Source organism: Lonchura striata, chromosome 1A, assembly GCF_050655825.1.
Source record: "Lonchura striata isolate lonStrDom1 chromosome 1A, ASM5065582v1, whole genome shotgun sequence".
NCBI lineage: Eukaryota > Metazoa > Chordata > Aves > Passeriformes > Estrildidae > Lonchura > Lonchura striata.
In genome coordinates this window covers 23,247,003-23,268,395 of record NC_140741.1, presented here as the reverse complement: position 1 = coordinate 23,268,395, position 21,393 = coordinate 23,247,003, and the positions used below count along the sequence as shown (strand labels likewise).

The following is a 21,393-nucleotide window of genomic DNA, read 5'->3' as shown; positions in this document are numbered from 1 at the left end:
AAGGGATCTCCACTTCCAGACCAATGGCAAACACCTCAAAATGAAGGTTTCACTATGATTAACAGAAGGAAGAACACCTTGCCATTGCCCAGACAGTGCCAGCAGTCAGTGTTCCACCCCTGTCCTGGGAATCTCGAAATGCTTCAGTGTCAGAACTAGAAGCCACAGAATAAAAGCCCTGATGTTTAGCTCACTAGAAATATTACAAAATGCCCTAGGGACCAGATAATGCTATAAAGAAAAAAAAAATAAATCTGAGTTGTTTTTAAGATAAATTCATACAGCAAATTCAAATTTGCCTTCAAGAGAAAATAACTCCTACTCTTAAGATCTTATTAACAGAAAGAAAACAGCATGAGAGGATTCTGCACGGTTGTTTTAGGCTTTCCCATTTGTTTTCCACTAATGAAAGTATCACAAATAACAAGACAACAGCCATTATTACAATAGCTAGGAACACAAAGAAGGAATCAATCTGGGGCAGACAGCTTTTTAACATTTTGTGAAGTCTCTTAAGGAGGTCTAGAAACAATCCAGTAGACCTTTCAGTTCACTTGCTCCTCTCTGCTCCCCTGCTTCTTGCAACACATACTGCTTATTCCCACAAGTTCCCCATAGTCAGCTGCCATAAAAGATGGTGTCATTTTGAGCAGAGCTGGACGTGGACACAATTCAAATCCTTAGTAGGAGCCTTCTGAGCAGACTAAGTGCTCACACATCTTTTTAACAAACTGCAACAAAGCAACACCACACTCTTTGGCACTCATTATCAACAACAGCAACATGACCCCTGTATAGACAGGGGAAGTAATGTCAAAATTCAGTTCAGAGGCCACAGCCTGCAAGGCACAAATGCATGGAAGGAGGCGTTGTGAGTGCACAGCAACTGCAGAAGGTGGGGCAGGGATATTGGAGAACCTCAACAAGGGAAAAAGCTCATGAAGTAACTAAGAATTAACTTAGGAGACAGTATTTATGGAAGAGTAATAGTATTATGACAGTGCTTATCATTAAACCCTCTTCCCCAATTTGAGAAATTTACTCTCTGCATCAGAAATTCCAAGTTTGTACATGTATACCTCTGAAAAAACAGACACACTTCAGTATTTACAATGCATTTGATAGGACAACCACTTTATTACAAAGAACAAACAATGCTTCAAAATAAGACTAATCAACTTGTATTGTACAAAATGTCAGTTTCCTTGTAGAGGTCATAAAGTAACAGGCTGTAAGATTAAGTTCACGTCAAATTGGCTATCCTGAAATAATCAGATAACAACAGTAATACTTACTATATCTCTATATCTTCAGAGTTTATGGCATGATCATGTGCTCTACTCCAAACTACATTCAAAAGATATTGCTATAATTACTTTGAAAACACAAAGTGTAGGTTATTGTTCACTTCATTTCCACTTTCACAAGAACATTCTGAAGATGAAGCTGTAGCAGTGGCTGCCATAACTGGCACGACTGTCCTATGCTTACACAGTCACAACCTCCCTAAAGAGTTCAGTAAAACTAGACATTTCTACAATATGGATATGGTAATCTGCTAGATTTCAGCTTCTGTTACATGTCCTTTAGCAGTATCTGAAATAAATGGATAACATGGAGTTTCAAAGAGCTGGTGTCAACAGTCTTCTAAACTTTAAAATCAAACAATCAATATTTGTCTGATATCTAGTTGATAGGCAAACAGGTGGGATTTAGACATTATAAATACAGTTCTAAAAACAGACCACAAAGTGTATTTTACAGTGTGTACCACAATTTCAGTTTAAAGTAAAACTGTGAGCAACTGAAGAGTTGCATATGATCACTATTCAACGTTACCCAGCTTGGACAAAAAAGAGAAAGTGACATCTTATGTCAAGTCAGCTGAAGAAAGCACACTCACAAGGAAATTATACTTTCATTGAAAACGCCACAGTTTTACCCTTTGGTAGTTGTGACACACTCACTGAAAAAAGAAATTGTGCAAAGCATGTGAAACCAAGTGCAAAAAAACTCCACCCAGACACACCCAACAGGTTTTTTTTTAAATAACTCTACAATCACAGCTATCAACCAACAAAATCAAAGCCACAAGTGTTTTCTCTAAAGGCTTCTTTCACAGTACTAATAAGAAAAACCAAGTTCTATTCTTCTAGTTGACAGTTCATGTGTATGGTTCTTTAGTTATCAGACGGTATTGGTAGTGAGATCCTACCTGACAAAATGGACCATTAAAACACAAACATCTTAAAGCCAGTTAACTTCAGGAAAAGTCCTATACATTCATACTATAAACACTGTTTAAAGTGAAACTGGGATATCTGTCATTGTCATAAAAACATGATTCTTCTCTGGAATCAAACCACGTGTAACTCCTGTGCCACAATTAACACTATTATAGCCATTTATGGTCCCCAGCACTTTCTAGATGCTATTGGAGCATGTGATGCATTGCAACAATTAAGGCTGTACCAGCACTTTGTTATAACCCCGACTCTCAGGGTAGCCAAGACTTGGCTGTTAAATCTGCTCTGGGAGACTCGAGCTGCTAAATCTCTACTATTTTAGTGATACTTCTCCCACCAAACCAGGCACATCATTGATTTTAGTTTATATATTTACAAATGCTCTTAAGACAAATTTTACTGGAAGAGGCAAGAAATTCTACCTTGATGTATAATCTTTTGGCATTTGGGGCAAAATTAAAGTGCAAAGTATAAACTTCATTGCACAGTAAATAATTTAGATTTTATTTTAAAATAAATCTTATTTAGGTGCCTCAATCTATTTACCTAGTGACCTTGTCCAACTCAGCCATTTTCCTCTACACTTTGGCAAACATAGTTTTATATATAGGTACATAAATAGCATTTAAAATGTTTACCTTTATTTCACTACTGTGAACAATTTTTTTCTTTTCGCATAGGAATGGATCAACCTATTCCTAGAAATAATGCTTGTTGATTTTATCAGCTAGCTAGTTAATGTAAAATGATGCATAGTAAAAGGGAGATACTGAACTTGATTGGTAGAATATATTGGTAAAGCAAACAAGCACTTAAGAAGATTAACTGGAATAAATATGTTGAAAGTTGCCATATAATATGTGCAAAATTGCTTACCATGTATTCTAAACTTTGGTTAAAATTTTCAGATTGAAGTTTTACAGAAACATTATGGAAGCAACACAAGTGATTACTAACACAGGAATGAGGTAAGTTATTATTAGTGCAAAAAGCAAGCATATGCTAAAAGCAAAGCATATGGATTTAAAAAAAAAAAAAAAGAGAATGAATCTCATGGAAGTTTTAATACAAGACCAGGAAGGTCTCTTGTAAACATTGGTATTTACAAGTTTAAGATTTGTACAACTACAAAAGGATAATTTTAAGTAATAGTAGTGCATTTACAATGAATTTACGTTTTTTGTAATAAGAGCAATGGATAAGTTTATCTTTTTCCTTTTAAATTTTCAGGGGCTATCTTTCAAGATTAAGGTATTTGTTACAAATAGTAGAAAAAATCATTTCTTTACAAAAAAAGTATATATTAAAATATTTATACATTTTAAGTTACTATATAATAACTGGAAATTTTTGCCTTGTACTCAGGCACCACAATGAGGAATGTGGCATAGAGAACCAAAACCAAACAGAATTTGCTCATATCCCAAATCTTATAAATTATCTATGCAAGATCTGTAGCAATCCCGGGGACTCTACCTCAAATACTACTACTTGTGCCAATTCTTTTATTAATTTTTGATTTGAAACTCTGTGTTCTTTACATTTTAACTCATCACTACCAAAAAGAGCTGCTGGATAGAGTGTGATCCTCCACCCCGCCATCTCTGATATATTTTCTATATGATACTCATACCTGAGCAAGGCTCTACAACATTGATGTGTCAAACGTAAAAAAAGTTATATATTTTTAAGATAAAAACAATGCAAAAATAAAATATTTGTAGCATTTACAAATAGTACAAGAGTTACATTAAACACTACATTCGAAACTTGAGATTTAAGTTGTTTCTACTTTGAGCCTGATGCTTTCATATCTGAAAAACAAAGGAGATATTGTTAAATGTTTCATAATTTCACATTTGTGCGTACACACTCAAACATTTTCAAACAAACACTGTTTCAGAGTTCTAGTTCATGGTCAAAATCCCTGCTAATTAAAGGGTTAAAACAGCATTGAAATACTTAACACCACATCACAGAAGACAATTTCTTTGTTGTAACTCCCCATCTTAGAAAACCACATGTTAGAAACCAAGCAGTGGAGCATTCAACAGGTGGGTCCCAGCCCAGCATGAGGTCAGCTACCCCCACACCACAGTTCCCTGCTGCCCAAAGTGGTTGGCACTCTGCCCTTCCCACCTTCCTCTGTGCCCACAGCACCTCTTGCTCAGCAAAGCCAGCTCCCACCAAAGCTAAGTCAGAAACGGGAAGGAGCAGGATGAGAATCTGGCAAAACTTGAGACCCTAGATTGGCTTACTTGCAAGGCAAGCCAGAACTGACCAGGTTAACACTAGTATTATTTTCAGTGGATCTATTCCCATCCCCAAATCTTCACATGTACAAATTCAAGCCCAGGGACAAGATGACAAAACCTCTTCTGGCTGTAACACAGGTTTTATAGTGTATATGCATCACAAAAATGCACCTTATATCATCTGATGGTATTTTTTTTCCATTTAGGAGGGTGAAAAGACTAAAAAATGCCCTGATTACACTGTATGTCATCTACATCAGGCACATAACTGGATCACTTATTGGACTGAAAAACTTCTGAGCTGAAGTGAATTCTAGAGAAGTCAGAAGCAACAAAACTAGAATTGCATAAAACTCCCATAAGGAACAAACCAACATTTCAAGAAGTTCCCATGCAGTGCTGCGTTGGTTCTGGAAGAAATGCACAGCTCCTGCTTTGCTCAAAGGCAGTGTGTGACAGTGACTTTACCTTGGAGCCACCGAACCTGTGTGGCTGGGCCGTAGCCTCTCTCGTTCTTGGCCGAAATCCTGAACACTATGGCAGGCCTGGAAGTGTAATCCACGTGGGCATTGGAAAGCTGGGCAGCAGTCACTATGCAGGAGGTTTTAAGACCACAGTATATCCTCATAAATACAAGCTGACTTGGATTTTCCTGTAATTGCGTGGAACGGATGGCTAAGTAGGCAGAATATTCTAAAATATTTCCAGAGGGTGAAGCAGGAGGCTCCCAAGAAAGATGAATACAGTCTACACTCTGAAGAAAGAGAGAAAAATATGATAGTATGTAGCTAACCAGAAATATATAAACAATATTAAAAACCTCCAAGTTCTAAAGATTATCTGAAAATTCTAACCTATCATCACCATTCTGGAGATAAGGATCTCTTCTGACTTTTTTTTAAGTGTGGAAAAACCCTATAGATTTAATGATGCAAGACTAGAAAATCATGGGGAAACTATCATTAACTCTTAAAATAATTCTTTTTAGCAAATTTCTTAAAGAATATTATATTGAGCAGAGTTAACCAAGTAAGCATTGGACACTATTTTATATACAATTTTAACTTAAAAATAGGGCCAACTAGAACGAAGAGTTCTGAGATTATATTGGTGACCATACTTTTACACATCAGAGCCAGGATTACCTATATTTCTCACCTTGGTAATTTTGACTGTTGAAGGAGCTCCAGGAAAACCTGGAATGCATGTCTTGAATTCACTGATTTTACTGAAAGGCCCAACGCCACAGCCATTAATTGCAGCAACTCTGAATCTGTACACTGTGCCTGGAAACAGATCCTGTTTCTTAAGTAATCTGTAGTCTGGTACATCTTCACCTTCCGTCTGAAAATAAAGCAACATTTGTGGTAATTTTTAAAATATTATAAACCCAATTAGCCAAAAAATATTATAAATACAATTAGCCTAGTTAGGCTGAGATATATTAAGTTTAATTGAAGCTGAAATCTATTTAATACTGTTGTACTTACATCAGAATTTATGAAGAGGTTCTGACTGACACAGTATCTCACCTCAAAACAGCTGATCTAAGATGCAGTGTGAGACTACATCTCTAGACCAAAAGATATCCCATTTTCTCAGTCATTTATATTAAACTGTACCTTGTGGTTATTTTTACTTGGGAAAGTTCAAACCAAGTAGCATTTACAACTACATAAGTTATGATTTAATTAACATAATCTTCTGTCCTAAAAAATATTTTTATTTCAAAAGCAGTTATTCCTAACATTAGGAGCAGCAGTTTGGCAATCAAAATGTTTTTAAGGAAAACCACAGCAAGTAAGTGACAAATAGCTTTCTGAAACATTATGTGCTATCATACTTCCACAAGTAAAATATGCATTGATGCATCACTCATCCTTTCAGTGGAACTATCTTCCTACTGAATAATGTGAAAAAATCACAATCAATGTAAACACTGTACAATGTACTGTGCTCTTTAAAACTAAGACATAGACTACTTATAGTGAAGTGCTTTCAAAGGTTTAAGAAATTGTGGAGTTTTCAGTTTTTAAGAATTTTACTGGCTTGAAGAATGATTAGTTTAAAATTGTTTTCTAAGGCAAGAAATAAGAAAATAATTAGCAATAGCAAAATAAGGTATTTTGTATTATCACACATAAACAAAAAAAGAAAATTCACCTAGTTTAGGAACTAGTAAAAAAGAGGTGAGAAAAATACATGAGGAACTACTCGTCATAAAATAGAAAACTCCTACAAGCACCAGATTCTACTGCAATATCAGAAAATCCCACATTTTGTTGTGAGCTATATAAGCAACAGACTCTGAAACAGGAATGTGCAAGTTACATCAGAGAAGCAGCAGCTACCTTGCTGTTGATGTTCAGTGTTTCCTCTGGCAGCAAGTAGAACTGGCTCACCACAGCACTGTTGTTCTTAAAAATTCCCACATCATACCACCGGCGGTCCCTGGTTTTCACCGGCGGCCTCTGGGCAGCTCTCTAGTGTTTGAAGAACACATCATGTAGATTACCCACACGTGAATGGCCACGGAAAAAAATGTCAAGGCTCTAGTATATGTAAGAGACAACCCCCTTTTACACCAGTGTTACTTTCTTATGCTTCAAAGGAATATGCATGTATTATTAAAATACTGTGCAAAACCAACTGGTTCTTATACATTTACTCAGACAGTCTGTCATTTAAAGCAACAGCTGGGATGTCACATCTGCTATTCTGAACGGGGCGGGGAAGAAGCTTAAAGCTGTAGGTGTCTGTAGCAGCATGTAGTTGTGAGTTCATTTCTCTCAGAGGTCAAGTTTCCCAAGGTGGTCCAACATCAGCAGCTCCCCCTGGGGCTCAGCTGTACCTCAGCCCCACACGTGCTCTTTGTCAGGCACTGTGGAGCTCGCCTGCAGCTAAGAACAGCCCTCTGCTATGGCATGGGCCATGGGCATGGAGGGCGTGCACACTGCTCCTGACTGACCCACAAACACACACTGGCTTTCTTGCTGGTCTCCAGGCACCAGGAGGGCACTTGCACAGTCAGGTGCCCAGCACAGACAGGCCATGATCCTGCTAGCATGGAAATGGGGCAGGAGCTGCAGCTGCTCTTGGCAAAAGCACCCAACCCTTTGGTAGCAGCTGCTTCTCCCCATCCTTAGTTGCTCGGTTTTGGTGGCAACAGTGGGTTTGTGTATTAAGTTGTAAGCAGGTGAAATAGGAAGCATTTACTTTTTCAGGCAGTATTTACAGCTTGCATAGTCAGTCCCCATCTCCTCTAGGGAAAAACATCAAGATGTCAGTTAAGTTATGTTTCAAATCTATAGAATCAGCAGCTAACACTAGTCTGATCTAATACATACTTCATTTAAAATTCAGTTGTGCATATAGAAAAACATTTTACATTTGCACATCATGCAGCAGAGACCATTCCACTGTGCCAGTTGATAAAAAGAATTAAACAGCTGAAACATGTACTTGGATCTCCTCCCAACTACGCAACTGCTACTTAGACTCACATCTAAACCACACAATGCAATTAGTTTTACAACAGAAATGTTTACACCTGTATTATTAACTCCAAGCTCAAAAAAACCCCTGCTTTTCTTTCAAAAATACAATTAAAGAAAAACAAAAGAGCCCTTACAACTAATCAACAGAACAATAGGTAAAGCAATTTGATAATACTTTTTCAGACTTACAGAAGAGTGTGAATCATTTGTCTGTCCAGTATTGACCCTTGCTGAAGGCATGACATAAGCAGTTTCAGCAGCTAAAAACAAAACATTAAATTTTAAAAATGTAAGCAAAAATGTAAGAAAAAAAATTAAGACAAAACCCACAGAGTATGAAAGTTGACCTCAATAGCCATTTACAAGTATTTGTTGCCCAAGAATGTCTCAGACTTCTTTTGCATGCAGTTCTATTTATAACACAAACTAATTTTGGCTTCTATCGAATTCACAGAACAATTCTAAGAGTCTGGCATTGGAGCCTGCTACAAATAATACAAACAGAAGGCAGGACTCAGAAAATCCTAAAATGTGACAGTATTATGAAATCAATATAAAATATTTGTGAACAAATAATCTAAATACCAGACTGAGGCACATACTGGGGACATTGAATAGTCTAAGTGTGAATTCTTAATTCGATTGCATTGTTTCTGACATCAATATAGTCTGAATTCTGAACATAAGCAGTTAAACTGTAAACAACCTTAACAAATGGGAACAGAGCATTCATTAAATTTAAAATGGAATCTTAAAAGAAAAAAAGAGATTAAGCACATGAATAACACATGGGAGTATTAGTATTCTATGCTTGTGTTCCTGGGTTTTGCTTTTAAAATACAATATTGATTGGTAAAAATCACACTATAGACACAACATCAATATGAGAATACGGTTCCTTAGTTAACACTCAAAACAATAGCAAGCACAGCCTGTTGATATTTGTTAAAAACAAAACTTGAAAAACTACCAGTTTATGTTCTGCATTGCTGCTTATTTTGGGTATTTCCAGCAGATTGTGAAGAGGCCAGCACATTAGACCAGCAGTGAGCTGGCCACATTAACTGGCCATATTTATTACAGAGGTCAGTTGTTTAAAATCCAAATCATCCAAGGTTACTATTTTAGACTTCTGCTGACTAAATAGACAAGCACCAAATGAAAGCACATGTGCAACGAGCAGCAAAACAGGCTACCACTGATATTTAAGAAAATGGACCTCTGCACAAATGAAGATTTTTCACTTCCAGGAAACATGGCGATTTAAAAATGCATAGAAGGAATAACCTGATTTTAAAATCCTAGCAGAGATCATCCAGGCTGCACAAGGTCTTCAAAGCCCAAAGCCCTATCTACAACCCAGGTACTACTCAAGAAGGGAATCCCACCACACTAGAGGAACTCTGATGGCCTTAGAAATATATGGCTCAAAATACAGTATGTGAAACACATTTCAAACCTTCAGATTTTGAATTGAATGTTGTTAGTGAAGTTTCATCTTTAACAACTGCCCCATTTGTACTTGATGATTCAGTTTTAACAGCCTGCTGGGTTACCATAGTTTGTGCGCTGGAGACAGTACTGGATACAGAAGCATCAGGATTTACACTTTGTTTGTCCAAGGCATGTAATTCACCTACATTTGCTGATGTCTGAGCACCTTAAAAAATAAGAAAATATTAGCAAGAATTCAATATTGGTAACAACCAAATCTCAACTTGGTCTAATGAATTTAGTTTCATACAAAGCCCGAGTTTAGCTCCCAATTTTGTTAGAAGGAGCTCTGATTATATTGATTGCTAATGCTTACTTCAGGTTTATAACTGAACAGGAGTCTGTCTCCACATTCATAAATAGGTGTATGTAAACAGTTATTTTAAGCTTGCTGTTTTTCACGTATTTGGTCACAAAAAAATAATTTGGGGAAAAAACCGTACTAAAAGAAGCATCCACACAAATCAGTATCACAGATTTGTAACAATATATTTAAGATTAACCCCTGTAGAAGTCTGTTTGTCACTTAGCAATAAGAACCAAAATTTCCACATCTAATTAAATTACACATGAAGAAAATAAAAATTCAACTATCTATAAAATACATTGAGATCAAATATAAACAGATCAGGTGATTAAGCCTGGATTCACTACACTGAACTTAAGGCACTTCAGTGAAATGCATAAATCAGAGCCTTGTCATCTTTTACTTCCTCTCCAGTCACAGAGAAACACGCTTGTCTCAACATTGCCTGAAATTTTACATCAGCCAATAGCTTTTCACTGCTAACAGACAGACACTGCATCAGTTTGGAGTTACTATCACCATAATGTTGTAAAATGTCATCTGTCCCTTTTTACTTCATGCTAAAAATGGCTATTTTTGTTTAAATAGACAGATTTTCCATCATAATAATGAATATATTGAGAATTTCATCTACCTTACAACACTTCAAACAAGTTAAGATTTCAATTTTCTTTGTATCTAATAAAAATACGTTCAGTAATAACTAACACAAGTTAGCTTTTTTAAACTACAAAGGACCATTAAATAATTTTAAACTACAGGACAGAACAATATTATTTTATGTCTTTGAGATGAATTTTAACTCTCACTTTTTTTTCCTCTATTTTTTTTTCTATAGTCATCTTACTTGAAGTACAAACAGGCAAAACGGAAGGGGCATTTGATTCTTTGAATCCTGTAGCATCTGAGTGGTTTTTCAGAGTCTCCTGTGTAACCTTGTTTTCAGGTGCTGCAACCTTTTCTTTTCCTTCTACTTTTGAACTGGATGAAAGGGCAACTTGGACCTAACCAAAACAACACATTTGTTAATGTTAAACAGCAAAGTTCAGAAATTTCAATTGCAAACATGGCATGAAAATGCTTGCTCAAAAACAACAATATAAACACCTCCAACAATTCCCCCTGGTACTTTAAATTAGACCAAGAAATCAATCTTTCAATCCTTTCCTTAGTCATTATAAAACAAAGACTCAAACATTGAGTTGACTTAGAAGAGTCATACTAAATTTTATCACTACATGGCATTTCATTACTGTGTATATTTAGTGTACTGGGGGGATTTTGGGTGATGGGGAAAATCATACTTACAGAGGCTTTCAGCCTTTGCTTTCCTGACATGTACTTGAGATATTTCTACTCTTAGTGAAATTTATGGTATTTCTATATGTGTTTCCTCCAGGAACACATTATGGATCCCATACAGATCTCAGACTTTACACAACAAAGAAATAGTCCAGAGTTCTAAAAATGGGATCCTTTACCCTGAGTTTGTCCTCACTACTTCTGTTAAATTGGTGAAACAGAGGAACATGTACAACTGCACACCAGAGATAATAAATGGATTTAACCTATTGTAGGAACTTACAAATAAGCAGACAAGCATAAGAATAAATTAGACTAACAAACAAGGAATACGCCTTATTCGTTTTGCTTCCCACATTAATGACACCAACATTCTGAACATGAATAGTATTCCAATTGGTGTCAGGCTCCCAGTTGGCATTGTGGAAGACAAGTTACAATTCCCTCCTGCATTAACAGGAAGAGGACTTGAAAGATTGTGTCTCCATCATAAAATGAAAAAGTACATAAGAAAACAGACAACTACTTCAGCAGGTTTCTTTTTGTTTGTGTTTTTTTTTATAAGACCTAAAAAGTATGCAGGGAGTTTTAAAACTGAGAAATGTTCTGCCAGTTCACTACCTTGACACACTGTTTTGACACTGCAGCATTTTTCAGCCTACACTTACGTTATTAGGAATGAGATTATTTGCTTGGCTGGGATGATCCACCTTCATTTCTGGATAAGGGACACTAGACAATGATTGTGGACTCTGATGGAGAGAGCAGCCACCTTGCAAGTAAACAAAAGCAAATTCCCATCAGTTATGTAATATTATGATGGTTTTAACCTATTTCAGTAAGAAAGAGGGAGGCCAAAGTTGCCTGAAGGAAAACTTCATTCTAAGTCTGAAATGAAACTGCATGGCCAAGCAGACAGATAAAATCCCTTCCCCACTGTTTCCTTTCTCAATTTGTGCCCAGCATTCTGCAAATGTCTTCATAATTCAGATAGCTGGCCAAAAACAACAGAAACAAGTGGGAGTTTTCCATAATTATAATGCAGGCATTTGGGGGTTTCTTTCTCTCACAGAATGGTTCTTTAAAAAACAAGCTCATATTTATTAGCTATGCAACCCTCCAGTCTGCCTGTGCACAAACACTGGTGTAATGTGATCTGACTGCTACCTTGTGAACTCAGCACTGCTGTCTCAGGAACGCCAGTACCAGGAATTCCAGCCACCGGTGGCACTGGTGAGTCAGCATGTAATTGAAGAAGATATCCTTCAACTGTAGGTACTTCATCCCACTTCAACTGAAAAGAGTTGGTTGTAGCTCTGATCAGCTGTACCTGTGATGGTGCTAGAGGTCTCTCTACAGGCAACCAATAAAACACAGATAGCACGTTAGAAATCGCCCTCCCTTACCAGTTTATTAAATATTGCAAGTAAAATCAGTCACTCCTTTTTCACTGATGTAGAATATACCAGATTCAACAAGAAACCACTGCCAAAGGGGGCAAGTTAAGTCAGAGAATTACAGTGTCTTTCAAAGTGTTCAAAAATGCTCCAGTTTTGATGCTTTGTTTTTAATGGTTCTTCTGCTGCCAGTAGGCCTTTGGGTGGTAGCTACATCACTGTAAGGATTACAGAGGCAGGAGATCCTTGTGCTTTCCTGAAATGCTACATGTAGCTCTTTGGCACTTAAAGATTTACATATTCCTCTAATTCACAATTATTCCTCTTCCTTTTTGCTTGCTCTGTGTAGCTGAAGTGAGCTTTTGCTCTAACTTCTGCCCAGGCTGCAGCCTGAACATGACTAATGCCAAAGGCTTGCTTTTCTCACGTGCCTCTATGCCTGACCAGGCTGCAATCTTAAGCACACCCCTCCCCTGCTACTCCTTTTCATTTTCTGAGGGAAAACTGAAACAGGGGAAAAAAGGTTATATTCTAATTCCCTCTCTCCCAATACCATCTCAGTGTCCGGCTATCAATGCAGCTACTAATGAGTGTTTAGTCTCCAGAATTCCCTTCATCCCTAGGAACAATTTGGTCCTTTCTTAGTTTGAAGAGTATCTTTTTGCAGTCCAAGAGATGAGGAAGCAGAACCAGCAGCAATGATCCCAACAGTAGAAGGGATCTGGTGCAAAAACTAAGTAGTAGCAGATAAGATCACTATAAAGAGAGGACAGGAACCCTGAGTTTAGCAAAGTAGCCTTTAGCATCTTGTATCTACTGGCTATGGCACACAGGGCACAATTTAGCACAAAGTCCTTTCAGAGGCTTTAAACAAGCCCTCCTAATTTTTTTCATTTTAAGTAATAGCATTTAAACAACCAGCAGTGAAGCATAATTCAAAAACAATTTTTAAAATGTAAATACTTTTTGAGTTCACTTCAGCTTTAATGTTCTAATCATCAATCATACAAGCTTTCCACATGTTAATGAAACACAGAACATAGTAGAAGTCTCTTATTTATTTCTGACTCACCAGTATCAAGGTACCAAAGATCTTTGCAGCAAACTTGATTGTTCCAAGCTTTTCTGTAGCCATCTCTACCACTCCAGATATACAGACGAGTGCCAACAGCTACAGCACAGTGTCCTGCTCTTGGCCCTGGTAACAAGTTACTTTTGTCTTCCTGGCAATCTGAGATCAGACCTATCCATTCTGTGGTATCTAGTAAATGAAACTCAAAGGATTTAGTTTCTAGATGTTTTCCACAACAATAAATAAAGATGTTAACACACTTAACTACTCAGAAAAAAAAAAATAAATCACCTCTCTTTTTATAGACAACTGCATTTAAAATGGAAATATTATGAAGAGAAGGTCACTTTCCAATTAGTGTGCAAGATAAAATCAAATCATACAGGCTGAATTTTCTGACCTCTGGTTCTCTCTCTCAGGTAAATAGATCAGAAGTTGAGAATTCAGGGATAGTACTACCATGCTTAGAAAAACCTCATTTCAGAATCTGTTTCCTGTGTTCTTCTACAAATGAAAAAGGAGTATTTACATTACTTAACATTAAAGTTGTATTAACAAAGATTTGAAGAAGCGAACCTGAATCTTCAAAGAAAAATAATAACTAAAAAATTACTTTTCAAGTAACATGCAAAAAAACTGGCAACTTCTTTAGTCAGCTAGGATTACAACTATGTATCCAAAACTTTACTCAAGGTCTTAAAAATAGTGTACTCTGCTCTGTTAAGAAAATACTAATTCAAAACACCCACTCCCAGAAAGGCAGAAACACTAACCCAAATTAAGGTAAGAAAAGGAACCGGTGCATTTCCATTCACCATCAGGAGCAGAGATTTCACCTCCTGCTGACTGTGGAACCCATCCACCAAAAACATACATTCTGAAATACAGGAAAAGAGGGAAGAGGGAAAAAGAAAAGAAACACCAATTTACACCTAGATGTGCTGCATGTGCTCTCTCAAACTAGGACAAAAAAGAAAATTTCAAGTGTGTTACAGTTTCGGTTCACAGCAAATTTTATTTGTATCTACTGTCTTCATGAAGTACTGTTGCAGATTTCTACTTTCTGAAATTTTTGAGTAAACTGACTGATTGAAAAGCCCAACCACAGAAAAAAGTCCCAGAAATTCCTCAACTTCCTAGAAACAGCAGTTAATACTGTAACATTTAGCAAACCATCAAACTGCTAATGCTCTCCAAAAATTGCACATGTACAACAGAATTTCTACAATCCTTTACTGCAGAGACCTCAGTAATTCATGCGAAAATAAGATGACTGGCATCTAACTCAGATATCAAATTTTAAAAATATAACACAGGCTTCAAACAACTAACATTTTAAGTAAATAATAAAAAGCTAAGCTGTTGGATCAGAAGATATAAAGCTTTCATACATACTTCTTTACTCCCTTGCCTCTTTGTCCTCATGCCAGCTTGCAAATTGATACAAAATGGACTGAAATCCATGTTTAAAAATCCATTTTATCAATGCTACCTGCCAAAACAAACCATATTGGCAAGAAGCAGTGTAATGAGGGTCAGACTGCAGAAAAAGTGAGGAATAGTTTTGCCTGGAATTAGTTTTACCCTTTGATTAGTTTCTTTGCATAGCTACCTCATCTGTGTCACACACAGAGAGGCACTGAAGCTCACTCCTGACAGAGCTCAGGCTCAGATGAGGCGGCCCCAGAATGCACTGAGGTGCTCCAAGAAGCCCAGAAAGGTGCTGGTGGCTTGGGCAGATTGTCCTGCTGGATGAAAACACTGACAGCTTGCTACCCTAGAGTTAACATGGCACTGAAATAGCAGCAGAAAACTATTCTACAGGGCTGCTGTTTATACTGAGCAGTAGTGGATAAGCATCATCATTCTCCTACTAGGTGTACCTTTCTAGAGTTGAGCTTTTAACAACAGACATACTTGTTTCCTATTACATTGGCCGTATGGAGACTGCGAGGAAGTGGTACTGTCCCTTTGGTTTCTGGTCTTGACCAGGTCATGGTTTCTAAAAGAAAGAAAATAAAGTCCTCAAACAACAAAAAATATATCTTGTTGCTATGTATTTCACTATCTGGATTTTAGGAGGGAATACACCTCTAATATTCAGGAAAGCTAAATTTCACCTTTTTAAAATGGCGACTTTTAGAAAAAGGGTGCAATAACAAGAACTTGGAAGTTCTTTAAAAAAAATCACAGGAAATACTGACAAACTAAGTGTTTGTCAAAAACATAAATTATGGTTTCATTATGGTTAGTCAGCTTTGTTTCTTTAGAGTGCTTTAATGACTATGATACCTGTCTCATAGAGTACCTATAATCAGTGAGGATAATATATGCAAACAATACTGTATCTATTTAATTCCAAATATTACAAAAGGTTAACACTATGGTGTCAGTCTCAGTAATATCTGCACTACAGCATGCCATTAACCTTTCTATATTGTAATACTTCCCCCCTCAGCCAGTAAGCACTGACTTCTGCTGGCAAACCAACTCACCTATGTCAAGTTCCCAGAGATCATTAAGCCGACAGCCACACATGCCTCCAAAAATATACATCTTCGGGCTTCCCACATCTTTTCTGCAGTACACTATGGCTGTGTGAGATTCTCGGGGAGATGGCAAGATTCCTTTGGTCACAGGAATACTCCAGCCGACCACGCCAGACCCATGTTGCAGCTCCAGTTCATAGAAATCATTTAAATATCTAGAGTATTATTGTCAAAGCATGAAAAACTCACTTATAAGCATGACGACATATGTACTTTAAACCCTGACCCCTTCCAGGTATTATAGACTTCTGTCTTGGGAGGTCTTAAAACATTTGATGTATTGTGGGCAGTACCAAATCTGGATTTAAAATGGATTTCAAACAAAAAAAAAAAATAACAGTTATAACTTGTTGCCTCTGAGAAAACATGCTCTCTTATTTGCTACAGTGTATTACATGAAAGAAACATGAAAACAACATTTCTTGCAAACATTGCTACATACAGACACACAAACTGCAAAGCTGTGGGAAATACATGATGACAAGAGGTATTAGAGAAATTTCTGCAACTCTTAAGGCAACCAAGGTGACAAGAAGCTGTTTGTTTCCTTGTGTCTTCAGGCTGGCCAATGCACAATTAGCCATTTGTTGCTGAATCTATAAGCAAGTTATTTTTAGATAATGGTCTTTGAATCTTGGCATTCACACCAGATACCTTTTGTTTACTGAGCTTGAAATTGCCAGTTTATAGTTCAGTGGCTATAAGTGCTCTGAACTGCAGGTGAATGTGGATATAAAACTTCAGCATTATAGCACAGTTTGCTGACAATAACAGCGACTTCAGCTGTTATTGTAAAAATTTCCAGATGAATTGATAACTGTTTTTCACAGCAATACAGAAAAACCATCCATCATGAATTCCCTGATGACTCATGAGACTCTGCTGATTGAAGTAATTCCAACAAACAAGCCATTCTTAAAAACACCACCCAAAATACCAGGAGAAATACAAAAGCCTACTCAGGTTTCCCTACAAAACTGTCAGAGCTGTCACTCAATGTTCCATATTGTGGGATTAGCAGAAGGAATACCTCATCTTCGTCACCATGTAACCTCTTCACTGCACAAATAATCCAACTTTGAGCACTTGGTGTGCAGGACAGCCTGCCTAGAATGTTCCTTTTCAAAGCTGTCAAATCAAGTAATTTGTTTATAAGTCATTAAAAACAAAGACAAATAAGCATACCTGGGAACATTATTATTTGAATCTTCACTTTCATTTGCCAGGCCACCAAATAAATAGCACTTGTTACCATACAAAGAAAAGCTGTGGCCAAGCCGAGGACAGGGTGGTGATCCATTTGAAGGAGCTTGAGGTTTTACTTTTTTCCAGAGCCATCGACTTGCCTTGAAGACAAGAAAAAATTATTTAGAAATAATTTCATTGATAGTCTGTCATAACAAATAGAATTCATATAATATTAACATTTGTATATTTTCTGAGTTACTTTTAAGGGAATGCTGAGCTTTTCTTAGGACATTCATTAAAAGGGATATGTAAGAGCTAACCTTAATAAAATATTAAATATATTATACTGCATTTAGACTAGGTGAAAGTCTCTATTTCAAAGTTATTTAGAATAAACTTCAGATTCTTAAGATGGAAAAAATCTTCTGAAGAAGAGCAAAGATCATCTAACTTTTCTCTGCAGTTGGTAAAATAAAATGTGTTTCTTCATAAACAGATAAATAAAGTAGTCCTGAAAATCAAAACATATTCATATATCTCCTACCTGTAATTCATATAAATCATTGCTATATCTTCCATATTCAACCATTCCTCCAAAAACTAATATTCTGGTACCATCACAAACAAATCCATGTGCTGCACAGCCTGGAGGAATATCTCCCCTTACAGCAGGAAGGAACCATTGATTCGTAACTATAGTAGGAAATAAAAAACCAAAACCCAGAAAAATAGATTAGAAAAATATTTCAAACACTGAAACATGTATTTTTAAACACCTTTGCTTTCTAAAGAATTACCTTTGCAGATAACTATGACTATTTGCTTCACACTATGTTTTAAATGAATTCTTATTTTCTTTAGTAACAAGAAAAGCAAACACTTCTATCAAACCAATATTACTCAGTATATGAATGAGCCCATGAGGTCACTGTAACTAAGTCAGTCATGAAGGGTCATCCAGCAATTTAACAGACTTGCCAAGAATAGAGGCTAATGAGGAACACAAGTGCAGTTCCACACAAAAGAGATAACCACGCTAACTCAGAGGGAGCTAGCCCTAGAAACAGAATTATTAGAGCTACAGCAGCATGGCACTGTGCCTGGACTTAATAGCCCTATTCAAAAACTAATTACACTGTTCTGGGACGCATTTTAATATCCACAGAGTGGGAGAGGAGAGGCACAGAGTCAAGAAAAAGCAACTGAGACTGTCTGATCCAGCAGCATAGTGATGCCTAAACTGTTCTGGAATTTAAGAATTACAGGGGACAACGTCTTATTTTTCCTACACTTTTGTATGAGTACAAAGAGGAGAAGTAGGAAATTAGAAGCTTCCAGTGAGAGTTGCTGCAGGGGATTAAGATGCTCTCACTGTGTGCCAGCTCCTCAAAAATCATCACATGCATAGCAAGGGCCATGGATGACATCCCACACTCAGGCAGCAAAGGTCATAACCCTGCATCTTAAACCCCAGAATAAAATAGGTCAGTTTAGGCCAAGCACTCATCCAGAAACTGGAACAACTAAGTCACGATGCTTTTTGTCACTGCTGCAAAGGGGAAACAACTTGAGCAGAAAGTCTGGGAAGAAAAGAACCAAGTCATGATAAGATTCACTCAAAAGGAACCTGTCAGAACCTCTGTTCTGATGGCATAACTATGTTAACAGTTTTCTTTGGATTACTTGTCAGAACAGAAAGGTTAAGAGATTTTTGTTTCCTTCTCCCCTCAGGAATGTGATTTAAGCAAAGTAGATCTTTAAGCTATCCAAGAAAAATCTGCCCGGAAAAACCTCAAGCAGCCAACACTGCACAGATCAGTCACTGAACTCCCTCGTCTCGGCCCAAGCCCTGAAATCACACCCAAGTTTTCCAGCCCCATCCAGCATTTCGTACAGTAACCATTTAGGCGTCTGATCCTTCACACATAAAATCGGTCTTGGGCAGCTTCCTGTTTGGAAAGGCTCCCGATGCCAACATGTTGGCTTTTCCAAACAAGCTTCCCATTGCAGCGCCTTCTCCTCTCGTGAGCGGCCGCCACCAGAGGGAAGGCGGGGATCCGGACACTCGCGGGGACTAATCCCGCCCGCCGCCATTCAGCCGCGACCTGCCGGGGGGGAGAGGCTCCGCCGGGACAGCACAGCAGCCGCGACACGCTCCGGGCGCTGCTGCCAGCACGGAGCACCGAGCCCGCAGCAGAGCGCAGACCCCATGCCCAGCCGTATTTCCCGCCCCGCCATTTCGGCTCCGGGCAGCCCCTCAGCCCGCCCGCCGCCCCTCGGCCGAGCCCCCCGCGGGCAGTGCCGGGGGAGGGCGGGAGGCCCGGGGGATCCCCGGCGGAGCCCGGTGCCAGCGGCGGTGGCGGACGGGACGGCCCCGCCGCTGTCCCCCCCGCCCCGCGGCGCGGCCCCGCCCCGCGCACCCGTGTTGTAGACGTGCAGCTCGTCGGCGATGCCCTCGTTGCCGCCGCCGAAGATGATGAGCAGCTCTCGGATGGCGACCGCGCGGTGCCCGTGGCGGGAGCGCGGCACCGGCCCCGTGAAGGAGGACACCCGCCTCCAGCTCAGCCCGGCGGCGGCCGCCGCCATCTCAGCGCCGCTCCCACAACGCACCGCGCGGCCGGGGCAGCCCGCCGGGGAAGGGGGAGCGCTGACGTGAGGGCGGCGGGTCCGTGTCCCGCCCGTGTCCCGCCCCGCGGCCGCCTCCGCCGCAGCCCCGGCTCGGCGCGGCCCCTCCGCTCCGCGGCGCCCCGGGCCCGGCCGCGCTCCGTGCCTGCAGCGCCCGCCGCCCGAGGGGCGCTCGGCACCGCGGAGGCGGCGTGGGCTCCTCTGCTGGGGGCAGCGCTCTGCCGCCGAGCCCTCAGAACGTGTAGCACATTCCCTTTTTTTTTTTTTTTTTTTAAACTGGCTATCGGTAGGCGAGGCAATGCTGCTGCCTGCGATGCGTGCGGCGAGAAAGAAATGAGTTGCTGCCGTTTAAACACTGCAGGCTGAGATTAGCGACCGAGGTTTCGGTTCTGCAGCTGGCAGCTGTAGAAACGGGGTGATCTGAGTGAATTCGAAGGTTTCGCCCTGCAGGAGAGAAGCTGCTCTTTCCTGTGTGAGGGGGGTGTTGTGTGAGAAGATAAACCCGTGAGGCTGAGGGGGAACCAGAAAAAAACTGTATCTGGTGCTAAAAGTCTCTTCTCGTTGAGTTCCACAAGGTAAATGATGATGCTGAGACGTGTAATTCAGGCTGGACGTTAGGAGGAATTCCTTCATAGTAAAAGGTGATTAGACATTGGAATGGGCTGCCCAGGGATGTGGTGGAGGTGTTTAAGGAAAAACTGGATGTGGCACCTACCGCCATGGTCTGGTTTGACAAAGTGGTGCTTGGTTACAGGTTGGACTCGATGCTTTCAGAGTGCTTTTCCAACCTGGTTCTGTGAAGGTGTTACTGCATCGCCAGTTCCCGAGGGTTCTGCCGAGTGAAGGAGCCAGTCCCAGTCCTGCAGGCTCATATGACTGCATGCTGCTTAGATCTGTTCAGATTCACATAGAAATGGAAGTGAAGGTGAAAAAAACATGGGTGGGTATGATGAACATCAGCTTAATACAACTTAAATATCATAGCACAGCAAAATACTAATAGTTGTGGCCATCTGCGCAAAGCATATAACTGTATGTATAACTCTCTTAAAAAATTTTTGTTCAAGCAAAAGATGGATTCCTCTACAAAATCAGACATACATAGTACAGTTTGGGCATGTTTGAGGCACATAGTTGAAATCCCACGTTTTTGGCTCCTGCAATGGAACAATCTTCATTTAAACAATTTAAAACAATTAAGATTTTTAAGACTGTTATTGACTAGTACTCATAAATTTGGCACTGCTTCATGATAAAAATACAAAAAATAGTTTAGAGTTTAAGATGTTTATTTTTATTTTAGTACTCATGAAAATCTTGTGACAAAACAGTGGTTTAGAAACATTTAGAGAGTTCATTCCTAGAAGAGAGGGATGGAATTCAAATAAAAGAAGTGCTTTAGAAAGAAAACTGCAAAAGCATTCCAGAAGAGCTTAGGAGGCAGGGTATCACCATGTGCTG

The 21,393-nt window shown here is 39.1% G+C and overlaps 1 protein-coding gene across 2 annotated transcripts; it reads right to left on the bottom strand.

Moving 5' to 3' along the window:
- Positions 1 to 1,106: 1,106 nt before the first annotated feature.
- HCFC2 (host cell factor C2) lies at positions 1,107 to 19,937 on the bottom strand. Of its 2 annotated transcripts, XM_021536230.3 has the most exons (16): positions 19,728 to 19,937; positions 17,852 to 18,000; positions 17,305 to 17,465; positions 16,066 to 16,274; positions 15,488 to 15,572; positions 14,344 to 14,447; positions 13,571 to 13,759; positions 12,269 to 12,454; positions 11,770 to 11,873; positions 10,647 to 10,803; positions 9,458 to 9,658; positions 8,188 to 8,258; positions 6,853 to 6,984; positions 5,660 to 5,845; positions 4,970 to 5,255; positions 1,107 to 4,060 (listed from the first exon to the last, which is right to left on the bottom strand). In XM_021536230.3, the coding sequence occupies exons 1-16, from the start codon at positions 19,891 to 19,893 to the stop codon at positions 4,035 to 4,037; spliced, it is 2,412 nt and encodes an 803-aa protein (XP_021391905.1). In that variant the 5' UTR covers positions 19,894 to 19,937; the 3' UTR covers positions 1,107 to 4,034. The 2 variants fall into 2 exon arrangements, with proteins under 2 accessions (XP_021391905.1, XP_021391897.1); XM_021536222.3 differs by having other exon boundaries at positions 1,107 to 5,255.
- Positions 19,938 to 21,393: the final 1,456 nt, after the last annotated feature.